The 22,006-nt window shown below is 46.3% G+C and overlaps 1 protein-coding gene across 1 annotated transcript; it reads right to left on the bottom strand.

Annotated features, from left to right (window-relative positions):
* Positions 1–19,690: 19,690 nt before the first annotated feature.
* On the bottom strand, positions 19,691–21,779 carry LOC147664900 (uncharacterized). The gene is made up of 2 exons (XM_086949914.1): positions 20,945–21,779; positions 19,691–20,289 (listed from the first exon to the last, which is right to left on the bottom strand). Exons 1-2 carry the CDS (start codon positions 21,777–21,779, stop codon positions 19,691–19,693), a joined length of 1,434 nt encoding a protein of 477 aa, XP_086806040.1.
* Positions 21,780–22,006: the final 227 nt, after the last annotated feature.

Raw genomic sequence — 22,006 nt, 5'->3', positions numbered from 1 at the left:
ATTCCCTTACATAGTGACCTGGTTGTTTGCAATAATTACAGTTCCCCTTGACAGGTGTCGTGCCATTTTTGTTCGTGTTTGCCGGTACCGTTTGGGCAACCAGCACCTTCATTTTTGTCTCTTTCATGTGTCTCTTTTCCTGATCCTGCTCCTCTCTAATCCTGTTCTGGTGATATTGTAGCATCTGCAACATTTGTGAAGGGCTGTTTGCTTGCCAAGTACTCTCAACCTTCAGTACTCTATTCTTGATCTGGGGTAGGGAATTCTCTACTAATTTGCTCACGAAAAGATGGGGATATGCTTCGCTACCAGGCTTAAGGCCACTATTAATAGCAAAGCATTTCTCGAATCTAGAATAGAAATCGCTTGTGTCCTCTTCTTGTTTTTGTTTACAGGCTGAAATAGCATCCCAGTCTTCCTTTTTAGTAGTCAATAGTCTCGGCAAAACCTGTATTAGGAGTTCAGGTAGTTCTTTAGCTTTGTCACCAAGACCAACCCCCGGGAGCCTGCCTTTATCCTCTGTTTCCAATGCTTCCCAGCTTAACTTTTTCTCTCCCACCTCCCAGTCTTTTTCCTTAAGCTTTTCATAAATGCCTGCTGGCAATAGTACTTTCAATAGTTTCAGAATGTCAGCGTACGTATAATCTCCGATGCGGAGAATGTCTTTTAATTCTCGGTGAAACCCCCCCGGGTCTTTATCATGGGAGGGCAGCATCTTTTTCATTTCCAGTATTTCTAATTTTGTCAAGGGGGTGTAAACATACACCCGTTGAAACTCATTATTTGCATTTTTGACGGGATGTACCTCTCGTAGGGGGTTCTGTCTGTCTACGAATAGGTGCTTTCTGTCGTGGTGTGGGGCGGGAAGCATGCATGTGGTCAGAAAATTTAAGTACTTATGTCGTTGATCCAGGATGACGTTAATTAATTCAGTACCCAGGCCTGTCCATCTGTCTAGAAGTATGTCGTCCAGTAATTTATACAATTGACCAGGATCGGAATATTGATTCTCATACAACGTTATTAAATGTTGGACCATGTAAATACCGGCCAAACGCTGTTCGTTCGGCTCAAGAATGTTTGGGCCACTATATCATTGCTATATATATTAGAATTGGACACCCACTGGGTCGCTGACCGGGCCAACTCCATTTCATGTGGGGTATGAGATCGCTCGTTCTTTATCCGTCAGTCCAGTGCTTTTTCAGTAGCTTGGAATAGATTTTCAAGGGAATATCTTTCTTTTATAGCCGGCCCCTGTTTACGGTAGTCGAGGCACTTGGGCCTGTCAAACCGTCGTGCATTACCTACATAATTTATTTTGTCTTTCGCCTCATCTACCTCTTCCGTTGATGACTCACCCTTCTAGTCAGGCTCTACTTTATGTGTTGCTAATATTTCCTTTCGTATTTTGTTCATCATGCTGTCTGTCTGTCCCATTTTATCATGCCGACCGGCATCTATGTTATCACTCCATTCTATCAAACCATGCTCTACATCCCCTTCTCTTTCGTCTTTTTCCCTTATCAGGCAGTTAATAATAAAACGGAGGATGTAGTTCTTAACCCCCACCTTTCTGTTTTGCATGGCCTGTGCTATACTTTCGGGTCCCTCCCCCGTCCTAATGAAATGGTATATTTTATCTAGGTGGTCTTTCATATCTGGTAGTTTGTCCAAATATGCGACGGCCTGTCTTAGTCTTAGTGAAATCACGAGCATTGAGTCCTTTCCTGGTTCTGGATCGTATATACAGTGGGGGATTGCTACATCTACAGTAGGCCCCCCTCCCCCTACGGCCCGGGCCCCACGTCGTCTTTCACGAGCTGCTGGAGCTGGTCCGCTGGTGGGGGCGGAGGGAAATCTGCGTTTGCGTAGTCCGGTGGGGACTCTTCTAGATAGGAGGAAATAAACGCCTCTGAGGCTGTTGGCTTTATTCTACGTACTCTATAGGGTACAGGTGGTGGCGTTCGCGATCTACGGGGTGTTTCTGAGGGGGTCACTCTAGCTAGTTCTTCTGAGAGGACGGGATAAATACCAGCAACGATGGCATTTCTTTCTCTATCAGCCTGCTCTGCCTTGACCCGTTCCCCCTCCTCCCGCAGTTCCTTTTCTTTGGCTTTTTCCGCTGCTTGTTTAGTTCTCTCTGCTTGGTTAAATTCTTTCTCTGTTCTCCTATGTGCTTCTTTGTGCCATAACTCAATGGCATCTTTCTGAGAGGGTCTTGATTTCTTTTTCCATAGTGCTTCCTCCACTCTCATAATGCATTCAGAATCCCACGTTCCCGAGACAGGCCATCTGTACTTCTCCTCTAAATCCTTCGTGTAATCTACCCATAGGTCTAAATACAATATGGCATCTAGCCCATGTTTATTATACATATAATGATCAGGTGTGTCTCTAGGCGGGATGTTAACTGGCTCTTCTAGTATTCCTTTTCTGGTCCCTATCTGACGTAATTTCGAAAACAGTGGCATGTTGAAACCAACTTAATGAAAACACAAAACACACCAAAATAGTCTGACTGAAACATTCATTAACACTACAACACTAAACCACTAAAACAGATACAGTTTAACTCTATGGACTTGAAAACAGTTAACTTTATGCACTGGAATACAGCACAACCATACCGGTCTCGTAAATGAGACACGTCTTTACCTGTCTCATAAATGAGACACGTCTTTACCGGTCTCATATATGAGACACGTCTTTACCGTGTTCACGCAAATGAACCCGTCTTTACCGTGTTCATATTAATGAACCCGTCTTTATCTTTATGCGTTCCCAATAGTGGTACTCACCGGGAAGCAGAACTTGAAGGCCTCGGAGACTTGATAGTGCGCATGCGCGGAACAGGTGGACCTCTGGAAACCTCGGACCTTGCTCTCTCATGGGTTGGGCTCTGGTTGGGATGATCCGCGATCCTCACCGCCTCGTGTGGATGCCTGGTCGCAGTCCGTCCTCCTCCGTGGGCCTGAGGGAGTAAGCGGGAAGTCCCGCTGGCGTGTACACTTTGAAGTCCGTCACGGCTGTAGAAGGGGGCAAGGGCTGGACCTACATCTCCGGCGCGTGGGGAAGGGGATTTGTCCCTAGTCGGGCGCCAGATTTATGTGGTAAATAAAGTATTACCCTGTCATAATTTCTATAAATAAACAAAGGGTCATGCATAAAATGAGAGGCAGAGTCCGTGGTGTCCGATTCAAAAGGGCTTTATTTCAAAAACTCGAGTTAGGGGAGAATCGGTTCCATCACCACGGAGGTTCAGGAAGGGTCTTCTAAACTTTATTCACAGAGTACAATATTTATACATTCAATTTCGCAGATAGGGAGGAGCGCTCCAGACAGAGCAACAGAAAAAGAGATAAGTGCATGTGGGCGTGCATGAGGGCGTACATGTGGGCGTTCACTTGAGGAGTCATAGGTGAGTCATAGGTGGGTGGATACATGGAGGGGGTTGCATGGCCAGCTGGAACTTTGCCCTACTTGTGTGCGCAACTTGATCATGACGTGCAACTGACGTGTAACTGGGGGGAGCTGACTTTCGGTCTGGTAGGGAGGCCTTCAGTGTCAGGGCGACCAGCACGTCTGGTATTATCTGATATCTTAAGTCCGGGGATGTATTATCTGAAGCAAAGGTCGCTCATCACCAAGAGCCAGTGTGGGCATATATTTATTCGGTTATTGCGTGGGGGCCTTGAGCTTTCTATGGACGCGAGCTCTGTAAATCACTTAAACGGAGACAGAAAGGCTAGGCCCTATCTCTGCAGACGGGTTCTGTTTACCTTCTTCACCAGGCAGGAATGTGATTCTGTAGAGCAAGCAGATAACTGTTGTGCAAAATACTGTCTTGGCACCCCGTGCTGGGCCCCTCTCGGCTTAGCCAAAAGTATGCGAGGTCAGGGATATGTAGCTGAAGCCCTCAGAGTGTCTGGAGGCATGAAATCTCAATTCGGGGACTGGCTGACTGGGCCACAAAATGGAGAAACAGGTTCTTAGTACAATATTAAAAGTGCACAATGCAAACACATGGGCCACATGGGACTCAGTGCAAAATTAACGTTTCTTTTATGGAAGACTTGGTGTATGGCATCCTAATGTGGGACGTAAATGCAGAGGCATCATTATTGCAGGCATAGAGGTAAAATGCATGGGTGACATGCACGTACACTAAACGTTGGGGTACACGCAGGGGACATATTGGCCATGTAAAATTTCTTTTTTTCTCAAAACGAGCCAGTAAGTTGCCATTGCAGGTTGGCATTGTCCCTCGTATACTTATGCCACAGCGTGCTAAACATATTAGGGCCAATACCATGCTCGACGTATATGTCAAAATTTGGGGTACCCTCCGGAGGTGCAGGCTGGCTCTCTTCTAATCGGGCATCAGAAATACTGCATTGGCATCCAAAACACATACATTTACTAAAACAAACCACTTTAAAAAGATCCACACTATTCAAAAACCATACTCCACAATCCAAAGACTATTCCAAGTTCAAGAGGACAGGTTCGAACCCAGACATTTTCAAGCGCGGACCGAATTCCCAGTTGGCCTGGCAGATTTTCTGCAAATGGTCCCGGACCTTTTCAAGAAGACAACTACCAGTTGGCCCAGTAGACCACTCACCAGCACTATGTGTCCCTCAAGGGTTCGCAGACCCACCAAGTTCAAGACACTGCAAAATTCCGTTACTAATGAGCAATCTGTTACAAACACTTTCACGCAAGCAAACGGCGTTCAAAAATAAAGACTCCATGCCAGAACATGTCACTTTCGCACACTATCATCACACCTCCACAGACTGCCGTTTAAGCCACTCAGCCCGTCGGCTGGTGTCGTTCAAGACGGTCCGCAGACCGTTACCAGGCACTTCCATCAGGCCAGTGTCATTCAAATGTGGCACCACTTCCAAAGATTCAAAGGACAAAGAACAAAAGAACCAAACCACTCACCTGGTGCACTCAGAGTGAGGCAAATTATTCTCCACTGACAAATCTCCGGACCAAACAGTCAAATCCAGGGTTCGCTTTCTCAGGATCCCAGCTGGTGACCACTAGCCATGGATCCGCCCGATCTGAAGGGCGGGGCAGCTGCTAGAACCAATCTCGGTCTTCAGATGTGGGGCCACAATCTGGCCCACACCGAACAGACACCACCCTGGCCCCTGCCACCAGCTAATGGGTAAGGGGGCCACAAATTTGTGGGGTCCTTTTCGGCCACCATTTGAAGGACAGGGCCACTAAGGGCCCCATGGGTTACATACATTACCACCTAATATGCCTTCCCAAATGAAGAGTCGGTCAGACAGTGGAGAATACAAACGTACTTTATTTGCATATCTCTGCATAGTGAGCCCAGTTTGACCCTGTGGTGTTCGCCGAGGGACTGTCCCTAACGGTCAGTAATGCACAATTATCCCTCCAAGAAACCCCCAACCACGCCCACAATGGAAAACTAACAGCTCAGGCTGAACAGGGAACAATGCGGGCACAGTAGGATGAGCTAACACCTTGCCAGATGTGCACACTATCAGGGGTTCAAGGCCATGGTGCTGGGTCTCAGCATCTCCTTAACGTGGGAGCAGAAACCTCCCTACAGATAAACATTACACACAGAATGGCTTATTCATCAGTACTTCAGAAAGCGGCCTTGGAAAGGCAGGCAGAAAATAATAACGAAATACAGTATTCTGCTGAGGCAAGCAACCTGAACATTTTGCAGCCTACTTCGGGTCTAGTTAAAGCAACCTAATAGGAACTGCAAAAGGAAATGGAGTCACAAGTATACATAGGGGCCTACTCATTACTCAGATAGCTCAGTGGGTTGTACCACTTGAAATGCGAATTGTATCTATTTAGCCACGCAATGCTAACCTAACATACTTATGACATCATGTGACAGGAAGCATTACGCAAATAGGGATTTTAAGACTAAAAGGACCAGGAGCCTGTTCCCTAAACACCCTGGGTTGCGTCCTGGACTTCAATATCCTGTCACAATACGCACATTCAGCACATTAACGCACCAACCTCTCTACATGTACATCCATGGCAGCCCACCAATATGCTTCCCTGATCCTTTGTCTTGGCAATGCCCATGTGCGAGGTGTGAGCATTCTTTACTAGCTTATCCCTTACTTCAAGGGGTGCAACCAACTTACTACCCGCATGAGGAGACCATCCTTCACTGTCAGATCTTCCCTAATCTGTCATTTCACACTCCACACCCCCGAGCCTTGACAGACAGTCTGCCAGAACTGTAGAGCCACAACCCACTTCTGTATCCCAAGGGAGACAAAGTCAATGCCTTTCTTGGAGAAGACCTCCCTAAGAGGTTTGTAGTCAGTAAGAATTCTGAATCTTTTCCCCCACAAAACCTTTCTCAGCTTGGCACCGCCCAGAAAACTCCCAGCACTTCTTTTTCCACAACAGAATAGTTGCATTCAGCACCCCTCAAGGGCCTGGAGACGAAAAGGATCATTTTATCCTCCATATCAACCTTCTGTGAAAGAACTGCCCCTAACTCCTTTGAGCTGGCATCAGTCATGAGATAAGATACCTTTGTGGGGTCAAAACCTCCTAGACAAGGTGTTTCAATCAGATGTTTCTTAATGCACTCAAACTCTTCCTCACAGCCCTTGAACCAAACAAAGGTGCTTTCCTTCTGGAGGAGAGACCTCAAACAAGAGGTTTTCCCTGCAAAGTTCAGAACAAATTTGTGATAAAATTCAGCAATGCCCAGAAACTTTACAAACTCCTCTTTGTTTAAAGGGGTGCGCAAATTACAAAGGGTGTTTTCCAATGAGTCTTTGGGTTTGATGCCTGCAGCGGACACAAAATGCCCTAGGTACATTAATTCTTTGACATCAAATTTGCACTGGTTAGCCCTAAGGGTGAGGTCAGCATCACTTCTTCAATACTGACCTCAGCCTCCCATCATGCTCCTCAAGATCCACACCAAAGATGAGCACATCATCTGGGTACACCTTGACACCCTGAAGGCTTCCAAGAATGCCCTTCATCGCCCTCTGAAAAACTGAGGCTGCAGAAATCAGTCCGAAAGGCATTCTTAGAAATCTAAAGGTACCAAAGGGTGTTACACAAGAGGTACGGTCCTGGGAACAGGAGTGAATGTTCTGAATGTTCTGAAGAGAAATGAAGACATCCACGACACCTTCGATGCCGTCACCACCCCGGCAACAGCCTACACCCCCGCTCCCATGACCACCACCCGTATCAACCGCCTGCGCACCTAGACAACATCAACGACAACGATACCATCAAGATCATGAACACCGTCCACTCCAGATCCCCGAAAGACCCCTGCCCACACCACATCTACAACAAAGCCAGCAGCACCATCGCACCCCACCTCCGGAAAACCATCAACTTCTCCTTCGAGACAGCGACATTCCCGGAGAGCTGGAAGCACGCAGAGATCAACGCCTTACTAAAGAAACCCAAGGCTGACCCCAAGGACCTCAAGAACTTCCGCCCATCTCCCTGCTCCCATTCCCAGAGAAGGTAATCGAAAAGGCTGTCAACATACAACTGACCAGCTTCCTTGAAGAGAACAACATCCTGGACCCATCCCAGTCAGGGTTCCGAGCAACCACAGCACCGAAACGGCCCTCATCACCGCCACCGACGACATCAGGAACATGCTCGACAAGGGAGAAAACGCAGCCATCATCCTCCTGGACCTGTCAGCCTCGTTCGACACAGTCTGCCACCGCACACTAAGAGCACACCTCCACAATCCTGGAATCCAAGAGAAGGCCCTGAACTGGATCACCTCCTTCCTCTCCGGGACAACCCAGAGCGTCAGCCTCCCCCCTTCCGCTCCGAAGCCACCGAGATCATCTGCAGCGTACCCCAAGGCTCATCTCTCAGCCCAACGTTGTTCAACGTCTACACGGCACCACTCGCCCACGTCACCTAACAGCACGACCTAAACATCATCTCCTACGCCGACAACACCCAGCTGATCCTCTCGCTCACCAAAGACCCCCACAAAGCCAAAACCAACCTCCACGAAGGAATGAAAGCCATCGCTGACTGGATGAGGAACAGCCGACTGGAGCTGAACTCGGACAAGACGGAGGTCCTCATCCTCGGCTCCACCCCCTCGGCCTGGAACGACTCCTGGTGGCCGACGGCACTAGGAGCACCCCCTACACACACCAACCACGCACAAAACCTAGGGGTCATCCTCGACTCCACACTCTCCATGACAAAGCAGGTCAACGCTGTCTCCTCCTGCTTTAACACTCTCCGCATGCTTCGCAAGATCTTCAAGTGGATCCCCACCGAAACTAGAAGGACGGTCTCCCAGGCCCTTGTCAGCAGCAGACTGGACTACGGCAACGCACTCTACCCAGGAGCCCCAGCCAAACTCCTGAAATGACTCCAATGCATCCAGAATGCCTCAGCATACCTGATCCTCGACATCTCCCGTCGCTGCCACATCACACTCCACCTGAAAGACCTGCACTGGCTCCCCATCAACAAGAGGATAACCTTTAAGCTCCTCGCCCACGCATACAAGGCACTACACGACACCGGACCAGCGTACCCCAACAGGCGGCTCAGCCTCTACAATCCCGCCCACCAGCCCCGATCCGCAGACCATGCCCTCGCCACCGTCCCCTGCATTCGAAGAATGACCGCCGGTGGCAGATCATTCTCCCACCTCGCCGCCAAGATGTGGAACACCCTCCCCATCCGCCTATGGCAGTCCAAAGACATTCTAAACTTCAGGAGACTCCTCAAGACCTGGCTCTTCGAACAGTAGCAGCACCCCTCCCTAGTGCCTTGAGACCCTCACGAGTATGTAGTGCGCTTTACAAATGCTATGATTGGTTGATTGATTGATTGAAGCCCAGCCTGGCTTCAATCGACAAACATGAACATTGCCTGTTCCATCATGTTTAGCGAGGGCCTCTGCGTGCGCTGCAACCATTTTAGACATTGTGGCCATTTCGTACTCTGCTGGTCACCTATGTGTCAACCTGACCTTGCTATCATCCCCCAGCGCTCTGACCAAGCTTGAACAAATGTACTGGGGTTGTAAACCCTTGTCATCATGACAAAGCCCCGGAGTCACTTCCCGCACCAAACCCGTTTGTCCTTTCATCCTCCATGCTCGGGCAAGCCCTTTTGATAATCTCCTTCACCGCACCTGGCTACTCAAGCCAATCCCAGGCACTAACCTACCCCTGTGGACATGGTTTATTAAAAGAGAAGAAACTTTCTAGTTTCAAGTAGAACTGTGCGCAGGCCTTTCGTGAAGAGACTGCTTCTCTCCACATATAGTTCACAGTGTATTAAAGGCACGGAAGGCACCGTGTGACAGACCCAGCGCCAACTCTAAACTTTGAAAAAATAACTAAATACAAGATTACAGGAGTGCAAAGGGATATCATATTCTGACATGGTTTATTACCCACACACGGCAGGGCTTGTTTCACTGACAAAAGGGCCTGACCTAATCAATGACACGAACCCTTAGATCTGAACGATCCCACGTGTTTTTAGATCCTGTCGGAATGCCCAGCTGCGAGATAACGATCATCTGTTAGATCTGGGTGGGGGGACGATTGCTGCTGGGTTTGTGTGAGAACCTGACTGAGGCGGGGATTCCAAGGATGTTTTACCATGCTAATAAACTGGTTCAATGTGTATATAAGACCGAACCACGGAGATGGAGTTAGAGCACCTTCCGACGACATGCCGGTGTCTGAGTTGATGTGTTCTCCTCTGGAGTAATAAACCTGTGTCTTGCCTTCCAGTTTTCCAGCGCCCGCCTCGTTATTTTGATAGATATCTAAAAGGTGAATAAAAGGTATTTTGCGCCGGGCAGCATCGGTGGTCTCAGGAGATTCGCTGTTTTTCACAATTGGCGGAGTCCAAGAATGAAAAATGCCTTGCCCCCTCAAGAGAATGCAGCATTTTAGTTATGTTGGGTAAAGGGTCATGATTAACAATAACTGCTTTGTTGAGCTCCCTCGAGCCGACACAGAGCCTGGCTTCCCAATTGGCTTGCGGGCCATAATAACAGGAAGGACCCACTCCGTTGCTTAAACTTCTTGAATGATGCACTTGGCTAAGAGATTGTCTAATTCAACTTTCATGCACTCCATTACTAGCAGAGGTGTATTCCTAACCTTAGCAGTTTTTGGAACAGCATTACATTTGACCTTTATCCGATGTACATAGTTGTTGAGACACACCCAGCTCACCAGCAAAGACCTCAGGGAATTCCTTGATCCAGTCTCGATTAGCATTACTAACAACCCTAACTGCTGGTAATTCTTTTACGCAGACAGATCTCATTGTGATCAAGGCAGATATGTATATCATGCTGATGGAACCAACTTATGAGTGAATCCCCTTTCATCAAGACATAGATTTTAACAGGCATGGCTCTCCCTTTGAAGTCAATTGTGCCCCAGAAATAACCCAGCAACTCAATAGTCACCCCACCATAACCTATTGTTCTAATGTCTGGCTTCAACAGGGTGACTTTGCCCAGCAGATTACGCTCATAAAATGTTTTTGGGACTAGCGGTATCTTGGCCCCAGAGTCGAACAGCATGCTCATTGGAGCATCATTGATCAAAACTAGCTCCTCAGGGCCATCACTAGCATTCCCTGTGACAGGGAGAACATTGATTCCTTCCAAATCTTCTTCATAAAGGTCAACTTCCCTGACCTTTTTATGCTTGTTGCCGGTTCTGCAGCTTTTTGAAACGTGACCTTTTCTCTCACCAGTTTTTCACATGGCCTTCCTGTCTGGGCGGTCTTTAAGGTTGGCCATATGGCCAGGGTTGCCACACCTAAAGTACTTCACCTGAATTTTTTTTGTGTTAAAGGGTTTTGAAGTGGTGCTCAATTTGGGTTCAACGAATCTATCCACCAGCACCTTGACATCAATGTTCTCCTTTTTTCACCTGAACTGTCGTTGCGTATAATATCAACACACGCTCTTGAATGCGAGTGACTTTTGGCTATGGTCAGCACTTCTTGAAGCAATGGCTTTTCTTTTTGCCACAGGGCGTCTCTCGTTTTGTCGAGGGTGCATCCCAACATGAACTGATATCTTAACCGCTCCTCTAAGATGCACCAAAATTGAACGTGGAAGCCAATTTGCGCAAGGTAGACATGTACTGTTTGACCGACTCATCCTGCCTTTGCATCCTTCTCCCAAAGTGATATCGTTCAAGGACAGTACTCACTTTGGGGAAGTAGTGCAAGTCCAACTTTTTGAAGCAGATCTTGTATTCATTAAGAATGGCAGAATCACTATCAGAGAGTTTAGGAAGGTGTTCAAAGAATTCTTGTCCCTCAGAGCCCAAACAATGCATTAACCATGAGGCTTTCCTCTCTGCGCTTAAGTAAGTGCCACAGACACGAGCATAATGTGTGATACCTTCTTTCACTTCAGCCACGAGAGAGAAGGAACTCCTGGAGATGTTAACAAGAAGGGAGGGGCAGTGACATTATGTATGATGTACATACTATGTTTTTTTTAATTCTTTTTATTTTCAAAATAATGAAAGTTCATAATCACCACAGCACAAGCACTTATTATCATTAGCAATAGTACATTTTCAGGAAGACACATGGATTAAATAGTTTGACGTTTCAATAAGCATCATGAAAGTAGGTCCAGTTCATACATTCTTCTATACTTTAATCAATTAGCTCGTCAACAGTCCTGATCATGGGGGTTCACAGATGTTGCCTCTGTACTCATTCCATTTAGCCCATACAGCAACCCATTTCCTCTGACAGCCTCTAGACATGTATATCGTCTTTTCCTGCACCATATTCCAGTCCATATCTTTCTGCCAGACCCCCAGTGTTGGTGGTGTGGCCGCCCCCCATAGTCTTACGATGTTTCTTTTTGCTATTGCCAGACCCAGGGTGGCCCATATTTTGCCCTTTGCAGGGAGGTCAGAGGGTTCCCAGATGTTAAGGAGGCACCTCTTCGCCTCAGGCCGCAATTCCACCCCCCACACATCTCTCATGCAATCAAGCACCTGAGCCCAGTAAACTTGCACCTCCCGGCATTCCCACAATATGTGTAGAAAGGTTCCCACCTCCCCACACCCTCTTCGGCAGAGTCCGTCATCGCTGCGGCCCATCAGGACCAGCCGGGTACCAGAAATATATACTCTATGTAGGACTTTTAATTGGATGAGTCGCAACTTGGCTGGTATTGCTATCTCTTTTGGGGACGCTAGCGCCTCGCGCCATTCTTCGTCGTCAATTTCCAGTCCTTCTGCCTCCCACTTCTCTTTAAGGGCCCACAGTGGGTCAGGGGTATGTTTAATACGTTTTTTGTATGTGAGCGATATGGCCTTTTCCGGGAGCAGTCTGTCCTCTAGTGGCGAGGACTCTGGGAGCTGCGTCCCAGGAGGAATATTGGCCTGTAGTGCATGTCGGACTTGCATGTATCGGAAGTGTTCTGTCTGAGCCAGATCATGTGTGCATTGAAGGGTGTCAAATGTGAGCACTCCTGCGGGGCTCCATAAGTCCTTGACCCGAGAAATGCCTATTCAGTCCCAGTTCCTAAAGCCCTTCGTGCGGCTAAGGGTGCCTAGCCTCTCAGAGGCCCACAGTGGGGTTGCCTGGTTAAGTTTGCCCGCCCAGCCCAGTTTCTTCTGAACTATGTGCCACAGCTGGACAGAGTGTTTGGTCGGCCCGTCAATCGGTACCTTCCCTGTCTGGAGTAAAGAGCCGCCTCGAAGTTCCCCCCTGGAAGGAGCCATTTGTCCATCTTGTACCCAGGGTCATTACCTGTACAGTATGTCCCCTAATTGATGGCCCATAGATGCGCCGCCCAGTAATATTTCCTGATGTCAGGTAATGCTATCCCTCCATCAAACCAGCCCAGCGTTAGCTTCTGGAGGGAGATGCGTGGTGTACCCGCCCAGAGAAGGTCCCTCTGGGTTGCCTCAATAGCGGCAAAGTATTTATTCGGGACTACGTCCGGGTGATTCTCGAGGGCATAAAGGAATCTTGGCAGTGCCATCATTTTAAATAGGGCGGCCCGGCCTAGTAGCGATAGTGGGAGGTTCTTCCAGACCGCTATGTCTCTTTGGAGCCACCGCAGGGGAGGCAAAAGGTTTCGCTCGTACCGTGCGGCACAGTCTATGGATATGTAAATGCCTAGGTATGTGAACCCGTCGCTGGCTATTTGGATCGGGCAATCGGCAGGTATCTGCGGAGGGGGTCCGCGCAAAACATAAATGAGAGATTTCCCCCAGTTAATACTGTAACCGGAGTACTCCCCAAACCTCCAGAAAATGTCTAGTGCTGCCGCTAGGGACTCATGTGGCTTTGTGAGGTACAGGAGGATGTCGTCCGCGTAAAGCGAGATCCTATCCTCCCAGCCGTCTGCCCATCGTATCCCCTGCAGAGAGGGGGTCTGCCTCACCCACGCTGCCAATGGTTCGAGGGCCAAAGCAAATAGCAGGGGTGAGAGGGGGCATCCCTGTCGCGTTCCCCTCCCTAAACTGAAGGCCTCTGAAAGTTTGTTGTTGACCATGATCTGAGCTAATGGATCTGCATAATGGAGCTGTACCCAGCTAATGAAGCTAGGGCCGAACCCCAACTTTCAAAGTACTACCATCATGTACGGCTACTCTAGGGTATCGAAAGCCATGGCCGCATGTAATGACACCACCACTGCCTCTCTGCGTAGCCGGTGGCAGCAGCCCAGCAACCCATGGAGGTGTTGTAGATTCAACGCTGTATTGCAGTGAGGCATAAAGCCTGATTGGTCTGGGTGCACCACGGTATGGAGGACCAGTCTGATCCTGTTGGCCAAAACCTTGGCCAGGAGTTTTGGTTCCACGTTGACCAATGATATAGGCCTATAGGAGGCACAGAACTCTTTAGGCTTCCCCACCTTGGGGATTGCCACGACTGTGGCTATCCGCTGGTCACGGGGCAGACTACCTAGCTCCCTACTTTCCTTGAACATCCGCTTGAGGTGCTCACCCAGGCCGTTTGGTTTGAGCTTATAGAGCTCCACAGGTAGCCCATTGGGCCCTAGGGCCTTCCCAGGGCGAATCCTAAATGGTCGACACTATCTCTTCCACCAGCACCGTGTGATGTAAACTGTGTAAACCCATCTCCTAAATACCTTTCTGGAAATAAATTGTGTCCCCTGTAGCCCCGGTCCTCCGCAAGCGCTAGGCTTGTTTGTGGGGAGGGTGCAGGGCGGTACCTTCTTCCGGCCTCCAGGCTGGGGTAGGCACTGATTGGGCAAACTGACTTGTAGAGGCGGAGCTGAACAATAGCCGGTCCTCCACAAAAACCAGTCATACCATATGACGCGCAGCAACCGTGCCAAAGCCACGCCGAAGACCAGCCTAAGACATGCCCGTCTGGGCCCGTCTGGGCCCGTCTGGGACAGGACAGGGAATTGGGCAGGGAACCCTACTCTAACCACCTCTCAGGTATGAGCTCCTCACAATTAAAAGCTTTACGCCCTGCAATACATCACAACTGCATAGTGCTCTCGCCATTGGGTAATACACACTGCATGAATTGCAATGTTCAACTCACAAATATCCAACCATACCAGGAACCAGAACCCCTATCCCAAATCCCTTCCAAACGCCCAAAACGCACTAGCTGCAATTATTCCTTTTTTAGTGTAAATTGCAGATCCCTGCCACAGCACAAACTGGACATCCTCACCCGTTTATTAAAAGAAGCACCCAGTGCTCTCTTCCTTACAGAAACTTGGCTACACGAACACTCCGGTCCGGATGTAGCAACTGCTCTCCCTGCCAACTATGCCATCACAAGACGAGATAGACAAGGCCAAGTGGGTGGAGGTATCGCTATCATATTTCGCAAAGATTTTACTTGCAATATGCTCCCAGTTAATATCCCAGACTATGAAGCCGCCTCTTTTCAAATCACCCTTAACCCCAATTTTACTTTCTCCGGACTCCTAATATATAGACCGCCTGGGAATGCCAATACTTGGACAGCTAGCCTAGCAAACTACATCGCTCCATTCTTGTTGGACGACAAAAATTTTACACTCCTAGGGGACCTAAATCTGCATCTTGAGGACAAAACAAATGTGGCTTGCTGTAATCTAATAGACGATCTAACTGCCCTAAACCTATCACTCCTCAATTCCGGTCCTACGCACAAGGCAGGACATTTATTAGACCCCATAATCACTATATCCCTGACTTAACATGGACTCTAACCAGCCCTATATGCTGGTCAGACCACCACCTCATCAGTTTCAGCCTAACGAGACCATTCTCCCCCAGAAATGCTCATTCCATGAAAAATTGGAAATTACTAGACGTAAACAAACTGAATCAAGCGCTAACAATTAGCACACCCTCCCACAACCAGAATGTGGAAAGTCTAGCTATAGCTACCAACCAGTGGTTAGAAATGGCAGTAAATCAATGCCTTCCCCTAACGGAGGCAAAAAGAAACTTCCACCGCCCCCCTGCCCCCTGGTTTAATGAACTTCTCAAAACTGAAAAATCTAAATGTAAAGCATTAGAAAGGAAATGGCGCAAAGATTATAACCATGAAAATAAGAAAACATACAACAAGGCAAGAAACGCATATCACTCCTCCTGCGTTAAAGCCCGGGCCCGTTACGTGGCCAACTCCATTAACAATGCCACAAACAAAGCAAATACTTTATTCAATACAGTGAAGGACCTAGCAGGTGCTCAAACAACTGCTACTACTCACCCTTTAACAAAAAAACAATGCCAAGACCTTGCGACATTCTTTAATGATAAAATAGAAAATATTATCCTCAACATCACTACCAGACCCCATGATAATTGCTCACAGCAGGATATCCCTAAGCCACCGGAAAAAGCGAACTCCCTCGAGAAATGGCCCCTTGTAACCATGGACTCCCTAAAAACGTCCCTGAAGTCCATTTCATCAGGCTCCCCCTGCGATCCTCTCCCTGTCTGTATTCTAAAACAACTTGACACCACCCCCCTGATCACGATATCAGACATGCTAAACGCGTCCCTCCAATGTTCCACAGTCCAGTCGAGTTGGAAGCACGCTATGGTAACCCCACTATTGAAAAAACCATTAGCCGACCCCACGGTCCTCTCTAACTATCGACCTATATCTTTACTCCCTGCATTTTCCAAACTCATGGAAAGGCACATCCATTCCGCCCTCACTACCTTCACAGAGGAAAACAACCTCCTCCACCCATCGCAATCAGGATTCCGAGCAGGATACTCCACGGAGACCGTCCTACTGTGTGTAGCGGAAAAAATTCAAAAACTCCTGGATGAGGGTCAAACAGTCGCACTCATTCTTTTAGATTTGAGTGCGGCGTTTGATACCATATCACACAAAACTCTTCTGGCTACTCTAGAGAGAAACGGCATTTGCAGCGATGCCCTACAGTGGATCAAGTCCTTTCTCACCGAAAGAACCTTCCAGATCAAATCCAGTATTGCATGCTCAGACACGTTTCCCGCCCCACATGGAGTCCCACAGGGCTCCATCCTGAGCCCATTGTTTTTTAATCTATACCTTAGACCACTGGCCGACCTGGCGGACTGCGCAGGCCTGACTTTAATGTCTTACGCTGACGACTCTCAAATCATTTTTTTCCTATCAGAGTCAAGATCCTCAGCCCCTTCTCTACTCAAAACTGGTCTCCAGAAAATTTTCAACTGGATGACCACCAACCAGTTGAAATTAAATGGGGATAAAACCGAGGTCCTCCTATTGGGAAGGAATAAGGAGCTCTGGAACCCCTCCCATTGGCCACCTGAGCTGGGTAATCTTCCCTCCCCAGCTACACAGGTAAGAAATCTAGGAGTCATTATTGACAATACTCTGTCAATGAAACAGCAGGCAAATAAAGTCGCTGGCCTCTGCTTCACCATAATAAAATGGTTGAAGAAAATCATTTGGATGCTGCCCCCTGACACACAAAAAACCGTAGTCAATGCACTAATAACATCGCGTATTGACTACGGAAACATCCTCTACCTAAGCTCGAACCTAGCAGTGATCAAACGACTCCAAATGATCTAAAACTCCGCTGCACGACTCCTGTGTAGGATACCAAAGTCTGAAAGAGTATCAAAACATCTGAACGATTTACATTGGCTCAGGATAGAACATCGGATCAGCTTCAAAACCCTGAGTTACATGTTTAAAATCAAAACCAAAACGGCACCTACCTATCTATAAGCCTTGGCCTCCCCCTACCTGCCAACAAGAAACCTTCGCTCCCAAACTGCAGCGAATTTTACTGTTCCCAGATTCAAATTGCAAAGAACTGGAGGGAGATCGTTTTCTGTCAAAGGGCCTATTTTATGGAATTTACTCCCCCCACATATCCGGAAAGAGGAAAGCTACGTTAACTTCCGGAAACATGTAAAAACCCGGCTTTTCCAGAAACAACTGTACTAAATTACAACTCAGCATTTTCCTTCAATCCAACTGAATGTCAAAGGCGCCGGGAAACCCTTATTGGGTAGCTGAGCGCCATACAAATGGAATAAATAAATAAATAAATAAATAAAGAAATAAGAGGGAGAACAGCGACTGCCCCAGATGCTGCAAAGGTCCAGCTGATATTATCCATATGTTTTATCAGTGCGAGAAACTTGACTCAATTAAAACAGAGATTGAATCATTCTGGGCAGGGCTGCTGGATGCCCAGATAACCTTGTCTCCGACACTCATGATTATAGGATGCCAAAGCAAATTGAAATTAAATATTGAGACTGAAGCTTTAATTTTTATCTCCACAGCTGTACTTAGAATTTTAATTTCAGCAGCTTGGAAAGACACTGAGGCCCCAACCTTCCAAATGTGGTTGTCCAGACTTTTGGGAATACATAATGTGGAGGTGGCTCTGTATGAACTCAAGGGTAAAAAATTAAGAGAAGTGGGGTTGAAGACCTGGGCACCAGTGGCTGCTTGGCGTGCTAGCAGATTGTATCAAACTCATTGATTGTTAGGACTATGGCTACGGCAATGCTCTTATTTGTTATATTCTCCTCTCTTCTTCTTTTTGTTTGCGGTCGCCAGCATAATGTGTACAATATTCATATTAATAACATGAATTATTTCAGGATTTACAAGAATGAATTCAATCAGATACCAAGCTATGTAATTCGACAATTGACATCTGCATTACCTTTTTATTGTTAATTTTGGTGGTTTGTTTATATTGTATCTTGTCTCTTTCATTCAAATCATGTATATTGTTTCCTTATTATGCCTCATGGATTCTCAATAAAAAAGTTGAAAAAAAAGTGATTTGCATATGATAATGGGCTCCTTCACTATTTTCCTTACTTGTGCCCTGTTTATTGGCATGACATGGGTCTATAGGTGTTAAAAATAAACATATAAATTCACAGGTGTTCAGCCCGTTTCTCTGGTGATGTCACAATTTGGCATGTATTCGGCTGCTTCTTCTATTTTTAGGTGAGTACAAATAACGTGCTGTTCCCCCTCCTTCCATTTCTCTCTTTGTCTCTCTCGCTCTCTTTATCTCTCCCCCTCTCTATCTCCCACACACTCCTGTTAGCGTTTGCTTCATGAATGTCACTGCCACTTCAGGCATTTATACGACAAATCCTTCAGAACATTTGAGGACAAAGGACAATCAAGTGTGGAAGATAAGTTCCTGGGAGTGCAACTGATTGTCCTGGCACATATATGCTTTTGTTGTGGGATTTCGCTATTTCACCACATTCTTCAAATAGAGTCTACTGCTTACAATGGCTCAATTCTGGTAAAAAGAAGAGTTTGGCAAGTCACAAAATGAATAGGGAGAGCCAAGTGGGAGAGGAGCCACGGGTCACATTTAGTAATAATGCGCGCGGCACGAGCTGAACCATCAACCGATAACAGTGTGTAAAACATGCACCAAATGTTACTTAAAACCAAGGTATATGCTCTTTTATATCTGAAAATAGGTTATTTCTTGAACACCTGTGCTTTGCTTTAGTTCATTACATATACTGCAGTGGCATTTGTTAATAGTAATACATGCATTTTACCAATGAAGCTTCCACCTCCAGAGCCCTAACAACATGTCCACTCTGGGTGTGTTGGGTTTAAAGGTTTATCACTAATTCGACAAGTTAGCTGAAAATACCGCTGTTAGTCCCAGAATTGTTCAGTGTTGCTTTTACAGGTAGTGTGGTCAGGTGCGATTGAATGTTTTTCTTTGTATCTCTTCTTCACCAAATAAAAATCAACAATGTTTCTTTTCTTTTAATCCACATTGTGCTTGTCTCCCACTGTGTATCCTGGTACATCAAGTCACTTTGCTTTGTGTACGGAAGTGAACAATCACTGGAAACAAACACTTTTATCATTCTACAGATACTGTTATCTGTTTTTCTTCTTTACTGCTATTAAGGTCTTCTATCATTGGTATTTCAATATCATACATAATTTGAATTTCTTTCTTTTTCCGTAATTCATTCCTCTCACAATACCTGCACTGTGCTGCTCTTGTCTATGTCCTTAGACGGGTCAATATTATTTTTGATGTTCTTAAATTCTTTTCGGAATCTCTGCATCTCTAGGATTATTTCCATGTGAGTTAAATGAAGGAGTGTATCCACTGAGGGCTGTGTGGGAGCGAAAATTGACAAAAGCCCTTCTCACTTTCAATGCCCTTTTATGTTTTCCCCCTGTGTGTTCGCTGATGACTTTGTAGTTCTGATCGTCGACTAAAGCTCTTCCGACATTCATTGCGCTTGAGTGGGTTTACCCCTGTGTGTGTTTGTTGATGTTTTCGTAGGGTTGATAACTGACTAAATCTCTTCCCACAGTCATTGCACTTGCATGGTTTTTCCCCCGTGTGTGTTCGCTGATGATTTTGAATGTGTGATAACCGACTAAAGCTCTTTGCACATTCACTGCACTTGAATGGTTTCTCCCCTGTGTGAGTTTGCTGATGTCTTTGAAGGTTTGATAACTGACTAAAGCTCTTCCCACAGTCATTGCACTTGAATGATTTTCCCCCCGTGTGTGTTCGCTGATGACTTTGAATGTGTGATAACCGACTAAAGCTCTTTGCACATTTACTGCACTTGAATGTTTTTTTCCCTGTATGTGTTCGCTGATGATTCTTTAATGCTGTAGACAAGCGAAAACTACTGTCACATTCACTACAATGATAGGAGTTTTCCCCTGTGTGTGTTTGCTGATGAATCTTTAGTTTTGATAATTGACTAAAGCTTTTCCCACATTCATTGCACTTGAATGGTTTTTCTTCTGAGTGTATTCGCTGATGTCTTTGTAGGTCTGATAATTGACTAAAGCTCTTCCCACATTCACTGCACTTGAATGGTTTTTCTAATGTGTGAGTTCGCTGAAGACACCTTAATGCTGTAGAGTAGATAAAACTATTGTCACATTCACTACAATGATAGGGTTTTTCCCCCTTGTGTGTTCGCTGATGAATTTGTCGGGCTGATAATCGACTAAAGCTCTTCCCACATTCATTGCACTTGAATGGTTTTTCTCCTGTGTGAGTTCGCTGATGATTCCTTAATGATGAAGAGACTCAAAAACTACTGTCACATTCACTACAATGATAGGGTTTTTCCCCTGTGTGTGTTCGCTGATGACATTTTAGGTATGATAACCTACTAAAGCTCTGCACACATTCACTGCACTTGAATGGCTTTTCCCTGTGTGTGTTTGATTATGTCTTTGAAGGCTTGATAACCGACTAAAGCACTTCCCACATTCACTGCACTTGAATGGTTTTTTCCCTGTGTGTGTTCGCTGATGACTTTGGAGGTTTGATAACTGACTTAAGCACTTCCCACATTCATTGCACTTGAATGGCTTTTCCCCTGTGTGTGTTTGCTGGTGTCTTTGTAGTTCTGCTAAACTACTAAAGCTCTTTTCACATTCACTGCACTTGATGTTTTTTCTAATGTGTGAGTTCGCTGATGACACCTTAATGTTGTAGAGAAACTAAAACTACTGTCACATTCACTACAATGGTAGGGTTTTTCCCCCGTGTGTGTTCGCTGATGAATTTGTCGGGCTGATAATCGACTAAAGCTCTTCCTACATTCACTGCACTTGAATGGTTTTTCCCCTGGGTGTATTCGCTGATGTTTTTGAAGGTGTGATAACTGACTAAAGCACTTTGCACATTCAGTGCACTTGAATGGTTTTTCCCCTGTGTGTGTTCGCAGATGTGTTTGAAGGTGGGATAACCGACTAAAGCACTTTGCACATTCACTGCACTTGAATGGTTTTTCTCCTGTGTGAGTTCGCTGATGATACCTTAATTCTGAAGAGTCGCAAAAACGACAGTCACATTCACTACAATGATATGGTTTTTCTCCCGTGTGTGTTCGCTGATGTCTTTGAAGGTGTGATAATTGACTAAAGCTCTTCACACATTCACTGCACTTGAATGGCTTTTCTCCTGTGTGTGTTCGCTGATGTGTTTGAAGGCTTGATAACTGACTAAAGCACTTTGCACATTCACTGCACTTGAATGGTTTTTCCCCCGTGTGTGTTCGCTGGTGTCTTTGTAGTTCTGCTAAACTACTAAAGCTCTTTACACATTCACTGCACTTGAATGGTTTTTCTCCTGTGTACGTGTGCTGATGAAGCTTGCGTAGTGATGACAAACTAAAGCTCTTGCTGCATGTGTATGATTCTTCATTCTTGGTTAGTGTCTGTGGGTCGGGTATATATTCGTCTACATCCCATGAATGCATTTCCTGATGGGCCAACATGGCTGATAAAGCACTTGTGTTTTTTTCACACATTTAATATGTGAGCGGTATTTTACACGTTTGATTTCTGATTTAACAATAAATTACAATAGCCACCAAATATTTACCACACTCCTAATACGTAGAAGGTGTCTTTGTAAGCGATTGTGCCTTTAGATTGGATTATAGCTATGCACGATTGCGGGTAAAGATGTATCTTCCTTCTGGCCGGTGCAAATTAGGACAGT

The sequence above is a fragment of the Lissotriton vulgaris genome, unplaced genomic scaffold (assembly GCF_964263255.1).
Source record: "Lissotriton vulgaris unplaced genomic scaffold, aLisVul1.2 SCAFFOLD_680, whole genome shotgun sequence".
Taxonomy (NCBI): Eukaryota; Metazoa; Chordata; class Amphibia; order Caudata; family Salamandridae; genus Lissotriton; species Lissotriton vulgaris.
This window is presented reverse-complemented; position numbering and strand designations above follow the sequence as displayed.

Bases quoted from the DNA above. Each gene is read 5' to 3' on its own strand.
- LOC147664900 (XM_086949914.1), bottom strand. From the start codon at position 21,779: ATGTTGGCCCATCAGGAAATGCATTCATGGGATGTAGACGAATATATA. The intron at 20,290-20,944 runs GTGCAGTGAATG...GAATACACTCAG, and splicing joins CACATTAGAAAAAACATCAA to AAGAAAAACCATTCAAGTGC.